Source organism: Myotis yumanensis, unplaced genomic scaffold (genome assembly GCF_028538775.1).
Source record: "Myotis yumanensis isolate MYYU_CA2020_CCGP unplaced genomic scaffold, mMyoYum1.0.hap1 SCAF_17, whole genome shotgun sequence".
NCBI classification, from domain to species: Eukaryota; Metazoa; Chordata; class Mammalia; order Chiroptera; family Vespertilionidae; genus Myotis; species Myotis yumanensis.
Window position 1 is genome coordinate 98569 of NW_027223768.1, and position 16159 is coordinate 114727.

Below are 16159 nucleotides of genomic sequence, written 5' to 3' on the forward strand. Positions count from 1 at the left end.
GGTACATGGCCCATTCTCCTATTTAATTCACTCACAAAGCACAAGTTTAAAGATAAAATCAGGAGTCCTAGCTGGTGCTTCTCAGTGGTCACAGAGTCAGCCGGAGCATCAGTCTCAGGTTTGAGTCCCAGTCAAGGGCATGTACCTGGGTTGCAGGTTCAATCCCCAGTCCAGTCAGTCCGGGCATGTGCGGGAAGCAACCAATTGATGTTTTTCTCTCACATGGATGCTTCTCGATGCCTCTCTCTCTCTTTCTTCCCCCCCCCCCCCCCCCCGGCCTTCCCTTCCATTCTCTAAAAACCTGTGGGGAAAGATATCCTTGGGTGACCATCAATAGAAACAACAAGAAGACAGAATGGAGAATTTCCAGGCTGGGACAACAGCATCAAGCCAAGCTCAGGACCCTCTGGGCACCCAGGGCTGTGGTGACAGCCCAGTCACCACCTCTGAGGTGAGACCTGCACATGACTCACTGGGGACAGACGAGGAAGGCAACTGTGCAGATGCCTCAAACAAACAGGTGATAAATGTTGGGAAAATCTCACCTGGAATTCAAATCTTATCAAACACAGGAGCTACACTGTGGGAAAGCCTATATTCAGCAGTCCCACCTTTCAGGACACGAGAGAACCCAAGTTGGGAGAACTGTGTCACTGTAGTAAGTGTGAGAAAACCTAATTTGTTTCTCCCCTGAAACTCCCCGCCACCGTGAAGAATGCAGGAAAGCTTCTATCGAAAGCACTGGCCTCGCCCAGCATCTGAGAATCCAGAGGCGATAAACTTCACGCCTGTGATGAGAGTGGGAGAGGTTCCAGGTGGCTCAACTCTGAGGAGGCAGCAGACGGCCCGCATGGCTGCATGGTGTGGCAGTTTCATTAAGAATTCAGGAACAAAAAGATGCCATGGGAATGAGCAAGAGAAGCTTGAAGGTCTTGTCCTCTGGACATCGCAATTTTTCCAAATCAAACCCTCATATGGAGATGATCTTTTAGACCAGGGGTCCTCAAACTACGGCCCGCGGGCCACATGCAGCCCGCCGAAAACATTTATCCGGCCCATTGGGTGTTTTTGCCGCCGCTGCCTGTTGCTGAATTTGTTCAGTTTTTTTTTTAAACTATAGTCCGGCCCTCCAACGGTCTGAGGGACAGTGAACAGGCCCCCTGTTTAAAAAGTTTGAGGACCCCTACTTTAGGCAAACAGTCATAAAACTTCTCTGCAGCAGGCCAGATGCCTTGGGGTAATGGCTTAACCGTGTCTCTAGATGAGCAGCTGAGTCCTTTTCACCTCATAATCTTGTAACTGTTGACAAGTTATTGAACTCCTTTTAACTCAAAATTTTCTTCAATGAAATAAGGGTAATAACCACTCTACTATTCACCAGGTTATTACAGGATAAATGGGAACACGGGCAAGGAATTTAGAATAGATGCATTTCTGTGCTGGTTTAAAGTTGCAGAAGCTTTGTTTTTGGTACCGACTCCCTCTGCCCTCCTCACTTGTCAGTGGCCAGTCGAGAGGCCCCCAGAACTGCAGCCTCTGTCCACTCGGCCCAGGAAGGTGTCCACAAACACACAGCACACGTGGCAGGAAGGTTCCCGTTACAGGACTGCAGCTGTCGCCTCCAGATCTAGGTTCCCTCCCCCGTGAACACATTGCTCACCTCTGACCCCACCTCTTGGCTCATTTCCTTCCACACCCCTCCTTCCTGTTGGAATCTCTGACTCCAGCCTCTTGCCTTGGGTGTACTTCCTGGCAGCACCTCGATGCAGATTACACCCTACTTGTCAGAGGGCCACCACTGCCTAGTCCCCTTCCACACAACCCTCCAGCTCTGTCCTCAGCTGCAGAGCAGCCTCGGTGCGCAGAACCACGACGCGGGGCTGAGGATGACTCTCTCCCCGAGTCCCCCCCACACTGTGATCAGGGTTATTTCGTAAGAAGGTCCTTTTTTGTCCTCTCTCCACCGCTGGACTAACCTATTGATTTGCCTCCCCCATCTCTGCTCGTCTGGTCTGGCAGCCTAGCCTTTCAGAAAGCAGAGAGGTCAGACCACAGGCAGGGCCGCACACTAGAGGACCAGAGGGAGGGAAGAGATGCTGCTGCCAGCCACTCACCCCACCCAGGATTTACTCTGTAGTCAATGTTTCCCACGTTTCGCTATTTCCTTAGCATTCCCTATGAACTGAAGTCCCTCACATTAACAGGCTTTCCCTCTTGTGAATTCTCCGATGTTGCCTGAGGTGCGAGCTCTGACTGAAGGTTCTCCCGCACTCGCTGCACGCATAGGGTTTCTCTCCGGTGTGGACTCTCAGGTGTCGAATGAGGTGTGAGCTCACCCTGAAGGTTTTCCCACATTCACTGCACACATAGGGCTTCTCTCTGGTGTGGATTCTCTGGTGCAGGACGAGGTGTGAGTTCAGGCTGAAGGCTCTGCCACATTCTTTACATTCAAAGGGTCTCTCCCCAGAGTGGACTCTCTGGTGTCTAATGAGATCTGATCTCCCCGCAAAGCCTTTGCCACACTCGTTGCACTCATAGGGTCTCTCTCCAGTGTGGGTTTTCTGGTGTCTGGTAAGCTTTGAGCTGTGCCTGAAAGCTTTCCCACACTCACTACATTGATGGGTTTTCTCTCTGCTGAAAACTGCTGTCTGTTTAATAAGGTTTGAGTGCTTGAGAGATTTTCCACGTTGGGGAGTTTTTTCTCCAACATAAATTCTTTGATGCATAATAAAACCCGAATTCCACTGGAGACTTTGGTCATAGGTACTGTGTTTACAAGATCTGTGGTGTGTAAATTCATTTGGGTTCAGGTTTACACGTCTGTCACATCCGTTGTTACTTATTATTTCATCTGAAAGTATATTTTTGTGGGTGAGGATTTTGCTAAAACCTCCATCCTGAGCAGACGATGGTCTCCGAGACCCCCCAGGCTCGTTCTCCTGCTGCTGCTCTGTCTGGCCCGCAGCCTGGGAGACGTCCCAAGGCACAGCAGACTCCTCTGATGCAAACGGCGAAGGTCGCATTGATACAATTCTCTGTGAGCCTGTGTTTTCAGGAACGTCAAGACTTGACAGAGACACGTTGTTTTCACTCTCATGATCTAAAATGACAATAATGACAGAAGAGATTTGCTGAGCTGGAAGAAAATAAATTGTTCAGATACACCCAAGATAGTTACAAATTGGTACCTCATTTGGCCATTCCAAAAACATGGCCTTTCAAAAGAGAGGCATGAATCACACAGAAGAACAACTCAGTACAAGCCGGGCCTGTGTGCAGTGGTTGGCAGAGACAGGAGACACCCGTCAGGAGGAGCAGATGAAACAGAAGAGCCTGGGAGGAGGAGCTTCGCCAGCAAGAACAGGAGGGGAAGACAAAGTAGGAACAAAGAACTCCGAGTGTGACTGAGGGGCCCAGGGGGACTCTGGGTCTAGGATACACGTCTACGGTTAGGCTTAGAGGAAAAAGGGGAGGCACCATCTTCCAAGAAAGCAGATGAGGATGCAGATGCGTGAGATAAGTAAAGTTATAAATGACTCCGGAGTGTGCGTACGCAAAGCTGAAAGCATCTGTCCGTCCGTCCGTCCATCCATCCATCCACTTCTGGTTGGCAAAGAAAAGGACCACCTACAGCTAATGGGACAGTCTACGAAGGGAGAGCCCCTGCCCCTCCGTCTACGGACACGACTTTACCGACGTTCAGTGGGAGAGCGGGTTCTGAAGAAGCCTGAAGGTCCTTGGTGTCCACTGGCTGGAGCTGGTCAGTACCTGCTGGTCCAGGAGATGGAGCCTTCCTCCTGAATATTCCCTGTCCGTGTCCAGGGACTGGAACCTGAGAAGAACAAAGTACATCTGGACTTAGGAGAGAGTCCCTGTTAGAATTAAACATCTCCCCAAACAAAGAAACCTCATGTAGGAACACAAAGCTGGGGGAGGAAGACTCAAGTCTGACTCAGCGGTGAGATATGACATATACCAAACAGAGAGCAAAGGAGACAGACATGCATCCTGAACTAGGAGCTCAGCTCTCCCACTGTGGGACGCCATCCGTTCTGGAGGCCTTAGCTCGCCCATCGTCTCTGTACCTGGAGCGCTGTTTCACCACTGCCTCTCTCGTCTTCCAGCACTGTCACCACCTCCTCCCCGCTTCGCGGGCACTGCTCTCGCACCAGGGCCTGCAGCTCCGCGGGCAGGATGCTCAGAAGCTGCTCCAGCACCAGCAGCTCCAGCATCTGCTCCTTGCTGTGCGTGTCCGGCTGCAGCCACAGCCCGCAGAGCTCACGGAGCCGGTGCAGTGCCTGGCGGGGCCCAGGTGCGTCGCGGTAGTTGAAATGCCTGAACAGCTGCCGGCACAGCTCCTGCTTGAGAAAATCACTTCTCCCCGAGCCAGCGTCCTGCCCCCAGACAAAATCTTCCTCCTCCACCTTCACTCTCAGGGGCCCTTCATCCTCCTGAGGATTCTGAGCTGCAGCTTTCTTGGATTCTGTCATCATCTTGGGATAGAATGAATGATCACAAAACCCACTTCTGCCTTGTGAAGGGTCTTTTAGTTTCAAGAGCTCTCCTGGAGAGTAAAAAAGAGTTACTATTATTGTCTAGAAAGACCACATTATGGAACTAGTCATTTTCTATTACACAAAGAGGTACTGGGTGTTTACTCTGTGAAAATACTGAAACGCATGCGTTGGGAATACAACTGTTACATAATTCCTACCTCAACGCAGTTTAACATCCAAACTTATAAGCAAGATCATTTAGGGAGCATTTGAAATCTTGCTCCTGGGATATGCCATAAGTTTGCCTCAAGTAAACTCATAAAAAAAACACACCACCACCAAGGTAATTTAAATGAGAAGCATTTAAATATAAATACAACACAAGACTGAATGTTAACATGCCACATGCAATTAAATTATTTCTATGAGCCCTGGCCAGCTTGGCTGTGGATAGAGCGTCGGCCTGCGGACTGAGGGTCCCGGTTTGATTCCAGCCAAGGGCATGTGCCCGGGTTTCCGGCTCGATCCCCAGTAGGGGGTGTGCAGGAGGCAGCCAATCAATGATTCTCTCTCATCATTGATGTTTCTACCTCTCTCTCCCTCTCCCTTCCTCTCTGAGATCAATAAAGATATATTTTTAAAAAAATTATTTCTAAGTTATACAGACAATAATAGAAGAGATTCGGGAAATTGCTTTTAAATGGCCAATTCCACATAGGAAAATGCTCTGTACTTCTCACTGGGTGACAACGGACCACCTGCAGCTATTGGGGCCGTTTGAGAAGAGAGTCCCTGTCCCTGCCCTCCAGGGACATGGCCTCACTGATGTCCAGTGGCAGAGGGGGCTCTGGGGGTGCAAGAGGGCACAGGAGTCAGCAATGGTCAGGGAAAGCCACTGAAAACTAACTTCTGAAGAATGGAGGGGACGAAATTTGTGCACGGGTAGGGTCCCTAGGCCTGGGGGGCAATCAGGGACAATCTGTGGGGGGACCGGTGGGGCAATCAGGGCCAATCCGTGGGGGGACCGGTGGGGCAATCAGGGCCCTCACTCGGCCCCCACCTCCAGTCGGGGCCTGCAGGCTGGGCTGCCCCCTGGTGGTCAGTGAGAGCCACAGCGACCAGTCGGTCTGCCGATCCGTCGATTTGCACATTAGGGTTTTATTATGTAGGATGTTAACACCCCCAAAGCACTGGGCTAGGGGCAGTCGCCCAGTGGTTCCCAGAGAAGCCTGCGTTTAGAGCTGGGCTGGCGGCCTGATTGTCACGTGGGAACTCTGTCAGAACAGCTTCCTGGGCCCGGCTCCAGGGCTCAGGGATGCTGACCTGGTTCCTATGAGGTGCACCTGGGAATCTGGGTTCTGATGTATGGCTATAAAGAATTGAAGAAAAGCGTTTGAGTTGGCAAGAAATTTGAAAATAGTTGAAGAGAAATGACATAAAACACGTGGATGTAAAACACTTAAATAACATGAGACGCTGCGAGTGCTGAAAGCTTCAGTACTAAACACGCGGTACGATGGGGGCGCCGAATACCCGAACCCTGAGAGGCGGGGAGAGATGCCCGTCGGTGGACACGGGGCCGCCGCCATTTCCTAGCGGTGGGAGGGGTTCCACATCTGTTCACTTACTGGATAAAAGTGGAAATGAGGGAAGTTTCCGATGCTTTGTGTTTTGAAAATTCTATATTTAAGATGACAATGACATATCCTTTGGAAAAACACTTCCACCCCATGTCATGAGATCGTCATGGAGAGGAGGCAGGAATGGAAGGACGGCGACGAGACCGCAGAAAGGGCGAGGAAGACCAGCCTCGGGCCAACCCCGAGCCCAGAGACGAGGTCCGGCTCACAGAACCTTGGAAAGTCTGCGCATCGGACCCGAGGACGGACATGGGAGGGGTCAGACCTGCGCGGCTGAGACCGGCCCGGCCTGGTCCCTGGACGAGGTGATGCTTCCGGGGCGTCGAGTCACTCAGCGCGGTGGCCGAGGGGCCGGCTCGCCCTCCAGCTCCCCGGCCGAGCGGCGGCTGCACCCCCGGCATCGCCTGCGGAAAGGCCGCCGGCAGGCGTCCCTCACCGCACCCGTGGGAAACAACCCGCCCTCCAGCTCCCCGGCCGAGCGGCGGCTGCACCCCCGCATCTCCTGCGGAAAGGCCGCCGGCAGGCGTCCCTCACCGCACCCGTGGGAACAACCCGCACGCCAGGTCCCCGGCCGCTTTAAACGTCTCACTAGCTTCGAGCTCATACACACCCCGCGCGACCCCGCGAAGCCCGCGTCCGGGAGAAACCGACGGGCAGAGCGACGTCGGGAGACGAGGGACCGACCGCCGGGACGGAGGGGGCGGAGTCGGCGTGGCGCCGCGCGGCCCCGCCCCCGGGCCTCGCTCACTCGCAGTAACTGCGAGAACTTCCGACGCGAGGGCGGCGACTCCTCCTGCGGGAAGCGGGCGCCCGGGGCCGGTTGCGGGCGAAAGCCGCGGACCCGGAGCAGGCGCCACCCCCGCGGTCTCCCCACGGCCGGGCCACTCCGCGCCCGGGAGCCCGGGGAACCCGCCGACTGCAGGACGGCCCGCCTCTCCTGGCCACGCCCTCGTCCCTCCGGAGACGCTAGCGCGCTGGTAACTATGGAAACCACATGCTCCCCTCCAAAGGGGCGGGTTCGAATGCCCTCTGGACGCCGAACCCAGTTCCCCCTTCCCTCGGGATCCCTCCGAGTTCGCGAGGGAACATGGCGGGGACTGGGTATTTGCAGGAGACAAAGGGCCGGTCACCCGGCTCCCCAAGCCCGGACTCACCTCTCCCACGGGACTGGTTCCGATCGGACACTTCCGGGGGAAGGACAGCGTCGCGCCACTTGTTCACGTTTCCGTCTACGGACACTTCTGAGTCTGCGCGGAAGACACGCCACTTTGGACTGCGATTCCCAGAAGCCTCCGGGTCTCCTCGGCGCTCGGACTCCATTTCCCAGGCATCTTTGCCCCGGTCCTGAAATCCTCGGAGCTTGAACGAGGCGGAGTCAGCTCTCGGCTTGGCGCAGCCGCAGGGCCTCCGCCTCGGTCGGGCTGGGAAGTCCAACCCCACGTGATGGACACAGCGCGCACTTGACCTTTGCAAAGCCTTCCCGCACTTTCCGGACCCTCCATCCATTCCCACCCCCGGCCTTTCCTTGTATCTTTTTGATCTGTCGTTGCTTTGATAATGTGTCTTAGTCTTTATAGGTTTTCCACCTCAAATCCATCATTTTGTAAAGCAAGTTCACCCTTTTGCAAAATCCTCAGTTACTTCAAATATTTTTTTGCGAATTTCTCCACAGATTACTGTGGAAATTGGATGAAGATAATTTGGAGGATGTGTGGTCGGTTTTGGACAATGTAAGCCTCCACAAACCCAGGAAGTACGGTGATCGTTGGTGAGACCAGGCATTCCTTACTATTCCTGCAACCATATCCTCCAATGATGACTCCCATTGAAGGAGTTTTTTCAAAGGTTAAGTTCTGCGCGAGAAATATTTGGCAGATCCTTCAAACCATGAACGTTTCAGATGTTATTAATCATTCCGTAGCAACCATTACTCCAGAAGATTATCCTAATTTATAAATATGTATATGAAATTGCCACAAGCGGCGACAGGAGAACCATTATAAGGGAGATTATAAGTAAATAAGTATTTCTGACGTTAAAAAGTATTTTATGTTTATTACTATACCAGTATACATGCAATAAAACATTTTAACAACTTTGCTTATGATTTATTTTTGTTACAAAGCTTTTGAAATTATTTAAGTAGAAAAGTTTGCTTTGCAAAAGCATGAATTAGCTTTACGAAAGGATGAATTTGATTTGCAAAAGGCTGAAATTGAAGTGGAAAGCCTGTAGGTCAGCAGTTCTCAACCTGTGGGTTGCCAAACTGTGGGTCGCAACCCCTTTGGGGGTCGAACGACCCTTTCACAGGGGTCGCCTAAGACCATTAGAAGACACATATATAATTACATATTGTTTTTGTGATTAATCACTGTCTTTCGTTATGTTCAATTTGTAACAATGAAAATACATCCTGCATATCAGATATTTACATTACGATTCCTAACAGTAGCAAAATTACAATTATGAAGTAGCAACGAAAATAATTTTATGGTTGGGGAGTCACCACAACATGAGGAAGTTTATTAAAGGGTCGCAGCACTAGGAAGGTTGAGAACCACTACTGGAGAGGATGGAAAATCCAAACAATGATCTTTGACATACGAGAAAGGACTTGCTTATAGACTGGAGGGAAGGGAATGCTCCAGCAGTAAAATGAAAGTGCAGAAAAGAAACAAGAAAGGGAGGAGCTGAAAAGAAAAAGTATTCAGTCCACGAGGGATGGTTCAGTGCAAGAGTTCATAGCAACAGAACGTGAGGATGTGAGCGCAGAGGCTGGCGGTCAGGGACTTCGAAGGCAGCTTGTTCTTTCTTTTCTTTCTTTAATACTAGAGGCCCAGTGCACAAAATTTGTGCACGGGTGGGGAGTGTCCCTCAGCCCAGCCTGCACCCTCTCCAATCTGGGACCCCTCAAGGGATGTCTGAATGCCGGTTTGCCTAAATCTGGGACTGCTGGCTCCCAAGCGCTTGCCTGCCTGCCTGCCTGCCTGCCTGATTGCCCCTACCTGCTTCTGCCTGCCAGCCTGATCACCCCCTAACCCAGCCGTAGGCAAACTACGGCCCGCGGGCCGGATCCGGCCCATTTGAAATGAATAAAACTAAAAAAAAAAAAAGACCGTACCCTTTTATGTAATGATGTTTACTTTGAATTTATATTAGTTCACACAAACACTCCATCCATGCTTTTGTTCCGGCCCTCCGGTCCAGTTTAAGAACCCATTGTGGCCCTCGAGTCAAAAAGTTTGCCCACCCCTGCCCTAACCACTCCCCTGCCAGCCTGATTGACACCTAGCTGCTCTCCTGCTGGCCCAATTGTCCCCAACTGCCCTCCCCTGCAGGCCTGATCGCTCCTAAATGCCCTCCCCTGTTTGCCTGGTTGCCCCTAACTTCCCTCCCCTGCTGGCCCAGTCACCCCCAATTGCCCTCCCCTGCAGGCCTTGTTGCCCCTAACTGCCCTCCCCTGCAGGCCTGGTCCCCCACAACTGCCCTCCCCTGCAGGCCTGGTTGCCCCAAACTGCCCTCCCCTATAAGCCTGGTCCCCCTCCAACTGCCCTCCCCTGCTGGCCTGATCACCCACAACTGCCCTCCACTGCAGGCCTGGTCCCCCACAACTGCCCTCCCCTGCCGGCCATCTTGTGGCAGCCATCTTTGACCACATGGGGCCGGCTATCTTGTGCAAGGGCATGAGAGTCCATTTGCATATTACCTCTTTATTATATAGGATATTTGTACTGATTTCAGAGAGGAAGGGAGAGGGAGACAGAAACATCAATGATGAGAATCATTAATTGATTCTCCTGCACAGCCCCTACTTGGGATGGAGTCTGTAACCTGGGCCTTTGCCCTGACCGGGAATTGAACCGTGACCTCCTGATTCATAGGTTGACGCTCAGCCCCTGAGCCGCAGTAGCAGGGCAGGAGTTTGTTCTTTCTGATGCTTCTTTTCACTGTGAAATAAGAAGAAGGGATCACAATCTTTTTCCCCCCCTAGGAATCACAATCTTATTAACACTTCAAGTATATTAAAGCAATGGAATATGCAAACTACTAAAAGTCTCAGAAGGATTTATTTAATTTCATGCTGCAATTTAATTTCTTTAATTAGGATAACTATTCACGGCCTATTTATCTTAGTATTTGTTTATCATGTTAACTGGAATATTCTATCCTGCTTTTCCTAATTCTCTCTTACTATCATTTTCTTTCAACACATTAAATAATATGGAATTTGTGAAAATGCACAGCAGGCTTTCATGCACATCACAAGTACTCCCTAAGTGTTTCATGATTGCTTCCGTTTTCTCAGTAAATTGGGGCATAAAGTTTATCAGCTGAGAGTGACAGTGAGCAAGGAGGTGTGGGTGATCTAAGGAACTAGAAGAAGAGGTGAAATAGTTATTCATGAAAGTGGAAAGGCAAGGGTTAAGGAAGTGTAATACAATTGCCTAGCAACACTAAGAGTTCACTTGAGGTATGTGGGCGTATATTTTAAATGAAACTGAGTTTTCTCCAGTCTTATTCAGCTGCATTAGGAGTGGTACAGGGTTGACAAGTTGTGATATTGCAAATGTTGGCTAAGGAGAAAAGGAAGGATAGGATTGTGGTGAGTAAGAAAAAGTGGTAAACTCAATGGGTGGGAGAGGTTGGATGGTAAAGAGTAAGTCAGCTGGAAAAATAAAAGTTGTTGCTTGACAGATGTTAGGGGTTGGGATTATGAAGAGGATTCAGTTGGTCACGTCAGAAGTTTAAGCATCACCCGTGAGGCAGTCCTTTTCCTCATTGTTTGCACGGGATAAATACTCTGTGGGTCTATCCTCCTCATTATCTCGATATTTTTTAAATTTGTTTTTACTTCCATTGCCATGGCTCACCCAAGTTACTACAATGATTTCCTAATTTCTCTCTTAGCCTCAAGCCTGTTCCCCTCACATTGATTCCCACGTGCCAGTGAGAAGGCTGGCACAAAAGTGTAAGTCTGTTAGTGGCACATCCCAGTTTAAACCAGAGCAGGGACTCACTTCTGCCCAAGCCCTCCACTGCGATCGTTGCAAAGTTTAAATTGTTCACAGGGCTCACAACTCCCTGCAAAATCACTCCAACCGATGCAAAACTTTCTTCACACTTTATGTCATTTGAGATTTATCCATTTAGGCCTTTTCTGTACTGTAATATATACCTTTGCATGAACAGACCACAGGGCACTAATCAGGGCTCTTACTGATATCCATTTAGGTGCCTTCCAATTCTCTTCTATTACAAGTAAAGCAGACATAACATTCTGGTTATCTCTTGAGTATATGTGGGAGAAGGTTTCCATATGCATGAAATTTACCAGACACAGAGATGAGAAAAATAAGACTTTTTGGGGGGGGGGGGGGAGGGTTGCTAGCAGCCTGACTCTACCTAGTTAACCAGTATCCCTAATGCACATTCCTGTTAGCCTATAATCAAGTCACTGCCTCTTCCTTACTTATCTGGACTTGCAAGACCTATTTACCTAAATACTCACATTTTACAGAGGCCATAAACCATGAACCATACACAACCCCCAGAGGGGTTATCAGCACAGGCTTAGGGTGTGGTCTCAAATCCCCCATCCAAACACACGGGGCTTTTTGCAGAGCCCGCAAAAGGTCTGGAAGTCTGATCCATATTTGGGGGACAAAGAAACCAAGGGGTATAAAGAGAAAGCTTCCTCCATATTGGCTTGCTCAGGACTTGGAAACAGGCTCCCCTGAACCACGGTACTAGCACATCTGGAAATAAATGGGTTTTTCCTGTATCTCCAGGTACTCCTGTGTATTTTTCAGTCTCCTGGTAAATTCTGCAACAACAGTATATGTGAGTCTGTTGCAGGAGGCAGCTGATCGATATAATAAAAGTCAATTTTATTATATATCACCTGTTTCGATACATTTATATTTCTCCATTTTGTTTATTTTTAACCCACATATACATAGTGGTCAAAAACTACGAAATGTGTACTAATGGTAGAGATACATGAAGAATAAATAAGGTATAGTCACCATTTCATTGTCCATATGAAGTCAATACTTTTGCTCTCAGAATTTGCTCCATCAAAAATGACTTATCCCTATTTTTGTTTCAAAATGTCCTTTGAAAAGGGTAGTGAGTCTTCCCAGAGCCTATTTACTGTACTCTATACATTAACTGATATTGTCAACAACTATTGATTACCTATGTATGAACACTTTGCAAGCAGCAGGGCAGTGAACACAATACTGATGGGACATGAAAACATCGTGGAGTGGAAACAAGGAGCCACTAACAAACACAAGAGAATAAAAACGAGTGACCCTGGGAGAGACCAGCTCTTCTCCATGCTCAGCAAGGCCCCTGCTGGGTAAGATGCCATCCTGAAGGGAGGGATGGCGTTCCAGGGATGTTTGGAAAGTTGGGATTTGATGGTGCAGAAGATATTGCTGGGGGAACCCCAGGGCTGTTGAGCGGCTCTGAGGCTGAGTGCCTGGTGCCCACACCCCTCGCTCCCAAGGCAATCAGCCCTTAATCAAGGTCTTCCTCTGAGACAGATAACCCTGGAGATTGCTCCACTTTATGAGTGATAATGAAACGCTTTAGGAACTTTTAATCGCTGAAACCTGCAGAGAAGAGGTTAATGAGCTCCATCTTCTCTGGGCGAGTTCCCCTGTGGACATGGAGAAGACAAGCTGAGCTCCTTGCTAATCATAATTCTAATGAGATCTCTACGGTTTTGTTCTTCCAACTTCCCTAAAGAGCTGCAAAAGTTGGAAATTGCTCTTCTGCCACCTTAGTTGTAAATATTACTCACTGACTACATCATCCACAATCTCTTAAGACTCCCCACAATTACCCAGAGGGAATCAATGAGTCAGTGTAGCCATAGTTCAATTTTTTAAAAATATATATTTTATTGATTTTTTACAGAGAGGAAGGGAGAGGCATAGAGAGTTAGAAACATCGATCAGCTGCCTCCTGCACACTCCCCACTGGGGATGTGCCCACAACCAAGGTACATGCCCTTGACCAGAATCGAACCTGGGACCCTTGAGTCCGCAGGCCAATGCTCTATCCACTGAGCCAACCGGTTAGGGCACCATAGTTCAATTTTACCAGAAAGCAGAAATGGCCCTAAGAAAAACTGATTTTGTCAATAGGTCCAAGCATTCCTCATTCCTCAGTTTATCCGACTATAATTCCATCCATCCTTTCTCATCCTTGGAACCTAACTGTCAGGGCAGATAGGTCAATTATCCAATGAACTGATGGACAGACTCTGTTTTCTTTTTACTTAGAAAACGAGAGGGGGTGGGGGATGAATCAATATCCTGCATGTTCTTCTTAGTTATTTACATTAATTAATTTTATGTAAATATAAAGAACTGCAAACTATTTAAAAGTAAAAAACAAAGTACTGTTCTACTTGCTCTTCCTTCCAAACTTATGTGCTCCATTACATTGTCTTAGCTTAATTTAAAAAAACCTAGTAGTTTGTGTAAAAATGCTTTTGGTAGTACTGTGTTTACAGGTTCCATTTGAGCCTGTTGCAGAATTTACCAGGTGACCAGAAAACACGACAAGTACTCAGAGGTTCAGGAAAAAACCCTTTATTTAAAGCAGCAATGCTAGCTCAGGGGATTCGAAGATCCAAAGCCTGAACCCCCTACACAGTGAGATTACTCCTTATATATATTCCTAAATTTCTTTGTTTCCTATCTGTTTCCTAACTACCAGGCTTTTGTGGTGGGTTTCACAGCCCCTCCTGAGTCCGTTAGAATGGGGAAGTGAGATTGCATCTAAATGCCTGGCCCGTGGCCCCTGCAAACTGGGAGCACCAGGAAAGTAGACTGTTGCCTAAGGAAGGGGCAGTGACTTCATTACAGGCTGACCAGAATGTGCCCTAGGACACGGGTCACGGGCACAGACTCAGATTGCCAGCCCCTCGCCCCCTGTTTGGCCCCTGTATTCCTCCTCAAGCCCACAGAATTAGCATGAAGTTTACTTTACAAATGCCTAGTGGACACTGTGCTAGATTTTATCAGCCAAATTGTGATTTGGGTCAGTTCTACAAATGTACTCGCTGCTTTGATTTTAAAAAAAACACAACCATGTGTTTTCTTTAATTAAACGTCACTCTGTGAAAGAGGCAAAGTTATTTATTTTCTACCAAATAAAGTCCAGAGAGTCTGAGGAAATAATGGAGTAATCGATGTAATTGTGTGGTTACATGAACGTGGGTCAGAAAACCGGGCAGCTGGGGGGAGCCCTGGAGCAATGGGGTCCCACTTCACAAACGCAGACTCATGGGCTCTGGGAATCACGTCACTGGCCACCGCGATTTTCATGCTGGAGGGACGAGATGCAGCCACATGTGGTCTTTGTGAGATGAAAGTGGGTGACAATCACTGCTGTGATCAAGTGAAAGATAGAAAGGTGAGTGCTCTTTGCAATAAAGAGTTAGCAAAGCCCGAGAGCCGTGAAGCAGAAGCCAAGAGGGCACAGGGATCAGAGGCCTCGAACAGCGATGCCGCGGTCATGCCACAGCTCCTGAGAGCATGGTTTCTGCAGGTCCCAGCCTTGGAGAGATCGCAGCTGGACCCACAGCCACCACAGGAGACAGATCTGCCTGTTCACCGAGGTTTCCCGGAGCAGGGGGGCGATGCTGGCAGTGGAGCAGGGATCTGGAAAACAGCTGGAGCGGAACAAGGACATTCGGGTGTGAAGGTGTGGGCCCAGGAAGGACAATGTGGTGATGGTGTGTTTCCCAGCAGAGTGAAGATATAGAGGATTAAAGAACCAGAGAGGACTAGCTCCAGGTGAGGCCTCATCAGAGAAACCCAGAACTTCCATTGTCTGTTTCAGCCTTTGTTAGCACACATTTCAAGACCAAGCCTTTAGCACTTCAAAAGGCATCTAGAAGAAAAGTTAGAGGGACATGTCATGTCAAAAGACATGGGTTTCACATGCAACTATTTGAATAGATGTTGTAGTGGTTGAAATGGACATATCTTGTACCAATTTAGTTCCACATTATTACAGAGAAGTAATATCATTGCTATTTACTATGAAAAATAAAATAATGGCCCTTGTGTTTGCATCAATTATAGGTATAAAAGGTCTGCTTCAGAGTGAGTTTATTAAAATTCAAAAGTACTACAAGAATATACATTGCCTATGTCAGAGAAAGTGGGGATGAGGAAAAAAACAGAGAGCAATAAAAAAGAACAAGAAAGAGCCCTGGCGGGTCCGGCTCGGTTGTTTGAGCATCTTCCCACGCCCCAAGAGGTTGCTGGCTGGAATCCGGGTCAGGGCACATGCCCAGGTTGCTGGCTCTGTCCCCAATAGGGGGTGTGCATGAGGCAGCCAATTGACTCATCAATGTTTCCCTCTCTCTCCCTTCCTTTCTCTCTTAAATCAATAAAAACATATATTTTTTAGGAAAAGAATAAGAAAGTGGTGTAGACAGAGGGAGAGAGATTATTTTAAATATGTATCTCATAATTCTACAAAACTGGATCTGCATATACCTCACATGTAATAAAATATATCTCTAAAAATCTCTAAAATACATTCACATATAGAAATTTATGGCCTAGGATGTACTTACACAAATTTTTAAATTACATTAAAAACATCACTAATAATGCTGCATATACACAATTTTGACAGTTGCCTCTCTACTGTACTTGACACATTATATTTGCTTCCTTGGTCTTTGGTAGGGCAGTAAAATTAAATATACAGACAGCACCTGAAAACATCACCAGTCCATTCTAGTACTTAACTCTGGCCCTCAAGATCCCAAAAGTTACGACACCAGCTTAACAATAACTCTGGACATTCATTGGCTGTGCATGGTGAATTGGTGTCAGAACTCAAAAATTCAGTGGCCAACACATTCCCTTTCCGTCTGTTGATTTCATTTTCCCATATTGCCAACAATTAGACTGTGTGGAATTCATAACAGGTGGGAAATATTGGGGCAGATCCTTCAAACCATGAATGTTTAACAGATGTTATTAA

At 48.4% G+C, this 16159-nt stretch overlaps 1 protein-coding gene across 4 annotated transcripts; it reads right to left on the reverse strand.

The window, feature by feature from the left end:
- Nucleotides 1-289: 289 nt before the first annotated feature.
- On the reverse strand, nt 290-7319 carry ZNF165 (zinc finger protein 165). 4 transcript variants are annotated; one of them, XM_070397153.1, is made up of 4 exons: nt 7291-7319; nt 4086-4564; nt 3694-3832; nt 290-3100 (listed from the first exon to the last, which is right to left on the reverse strand). In XM_070397153.1, exons 2-4 carry the CDS (start codon nt 4491-4493, stop codon nt 2193-2195), a joined length of 1455 nt encoding a protein of 484 aa, XP_070253254.1. In that variant the 5' UTR covers nt 4494-4564; nt 7291-7319; the 3' UTR covers nt 290-2192. The 4 variants fall into 4 exon arrangements, with proteins under 4 accessions (XP_070253254.1, XP_070253253.1, XP_070253255.1 ...); XM_070397152.1 differs by lacking the exon at nt 7291-7319 and adding an exon at nt 6747-7069; XM_070397154.1 differs by lacking the exon at nt 7291-7319 and adding an exon at nt 6402-6433.
- Between the last annotated feature and the right edge of the window lie 8840 nt (nt 7320-16159).

Bases quoted from the DNA above. Each gene is read 5' to 3' on its own strand.
- ZNF165 (XM_070397153.1), bottom strand. From the start codon at position 4,493: ATGATGACAGAATCCAAGAAAGCTGCAGCTCAGAATCCTCAGGAGGAT. The intron at 3,833-4,085 runs GTACAGAGACGA...TGTTCTTCTCAG, and splicing joins GTGGTGAAACAGCGCTCCAG to GTTCCAGTCCCTGGACACGG. The intron at 3,101-3,693 runs GTAAAGTCGTGT...TTGTCATTTTAG, and splicing joins CGCTCTCCCACTGAACGTCG to ATCATGAGAGTGAAAACAAC.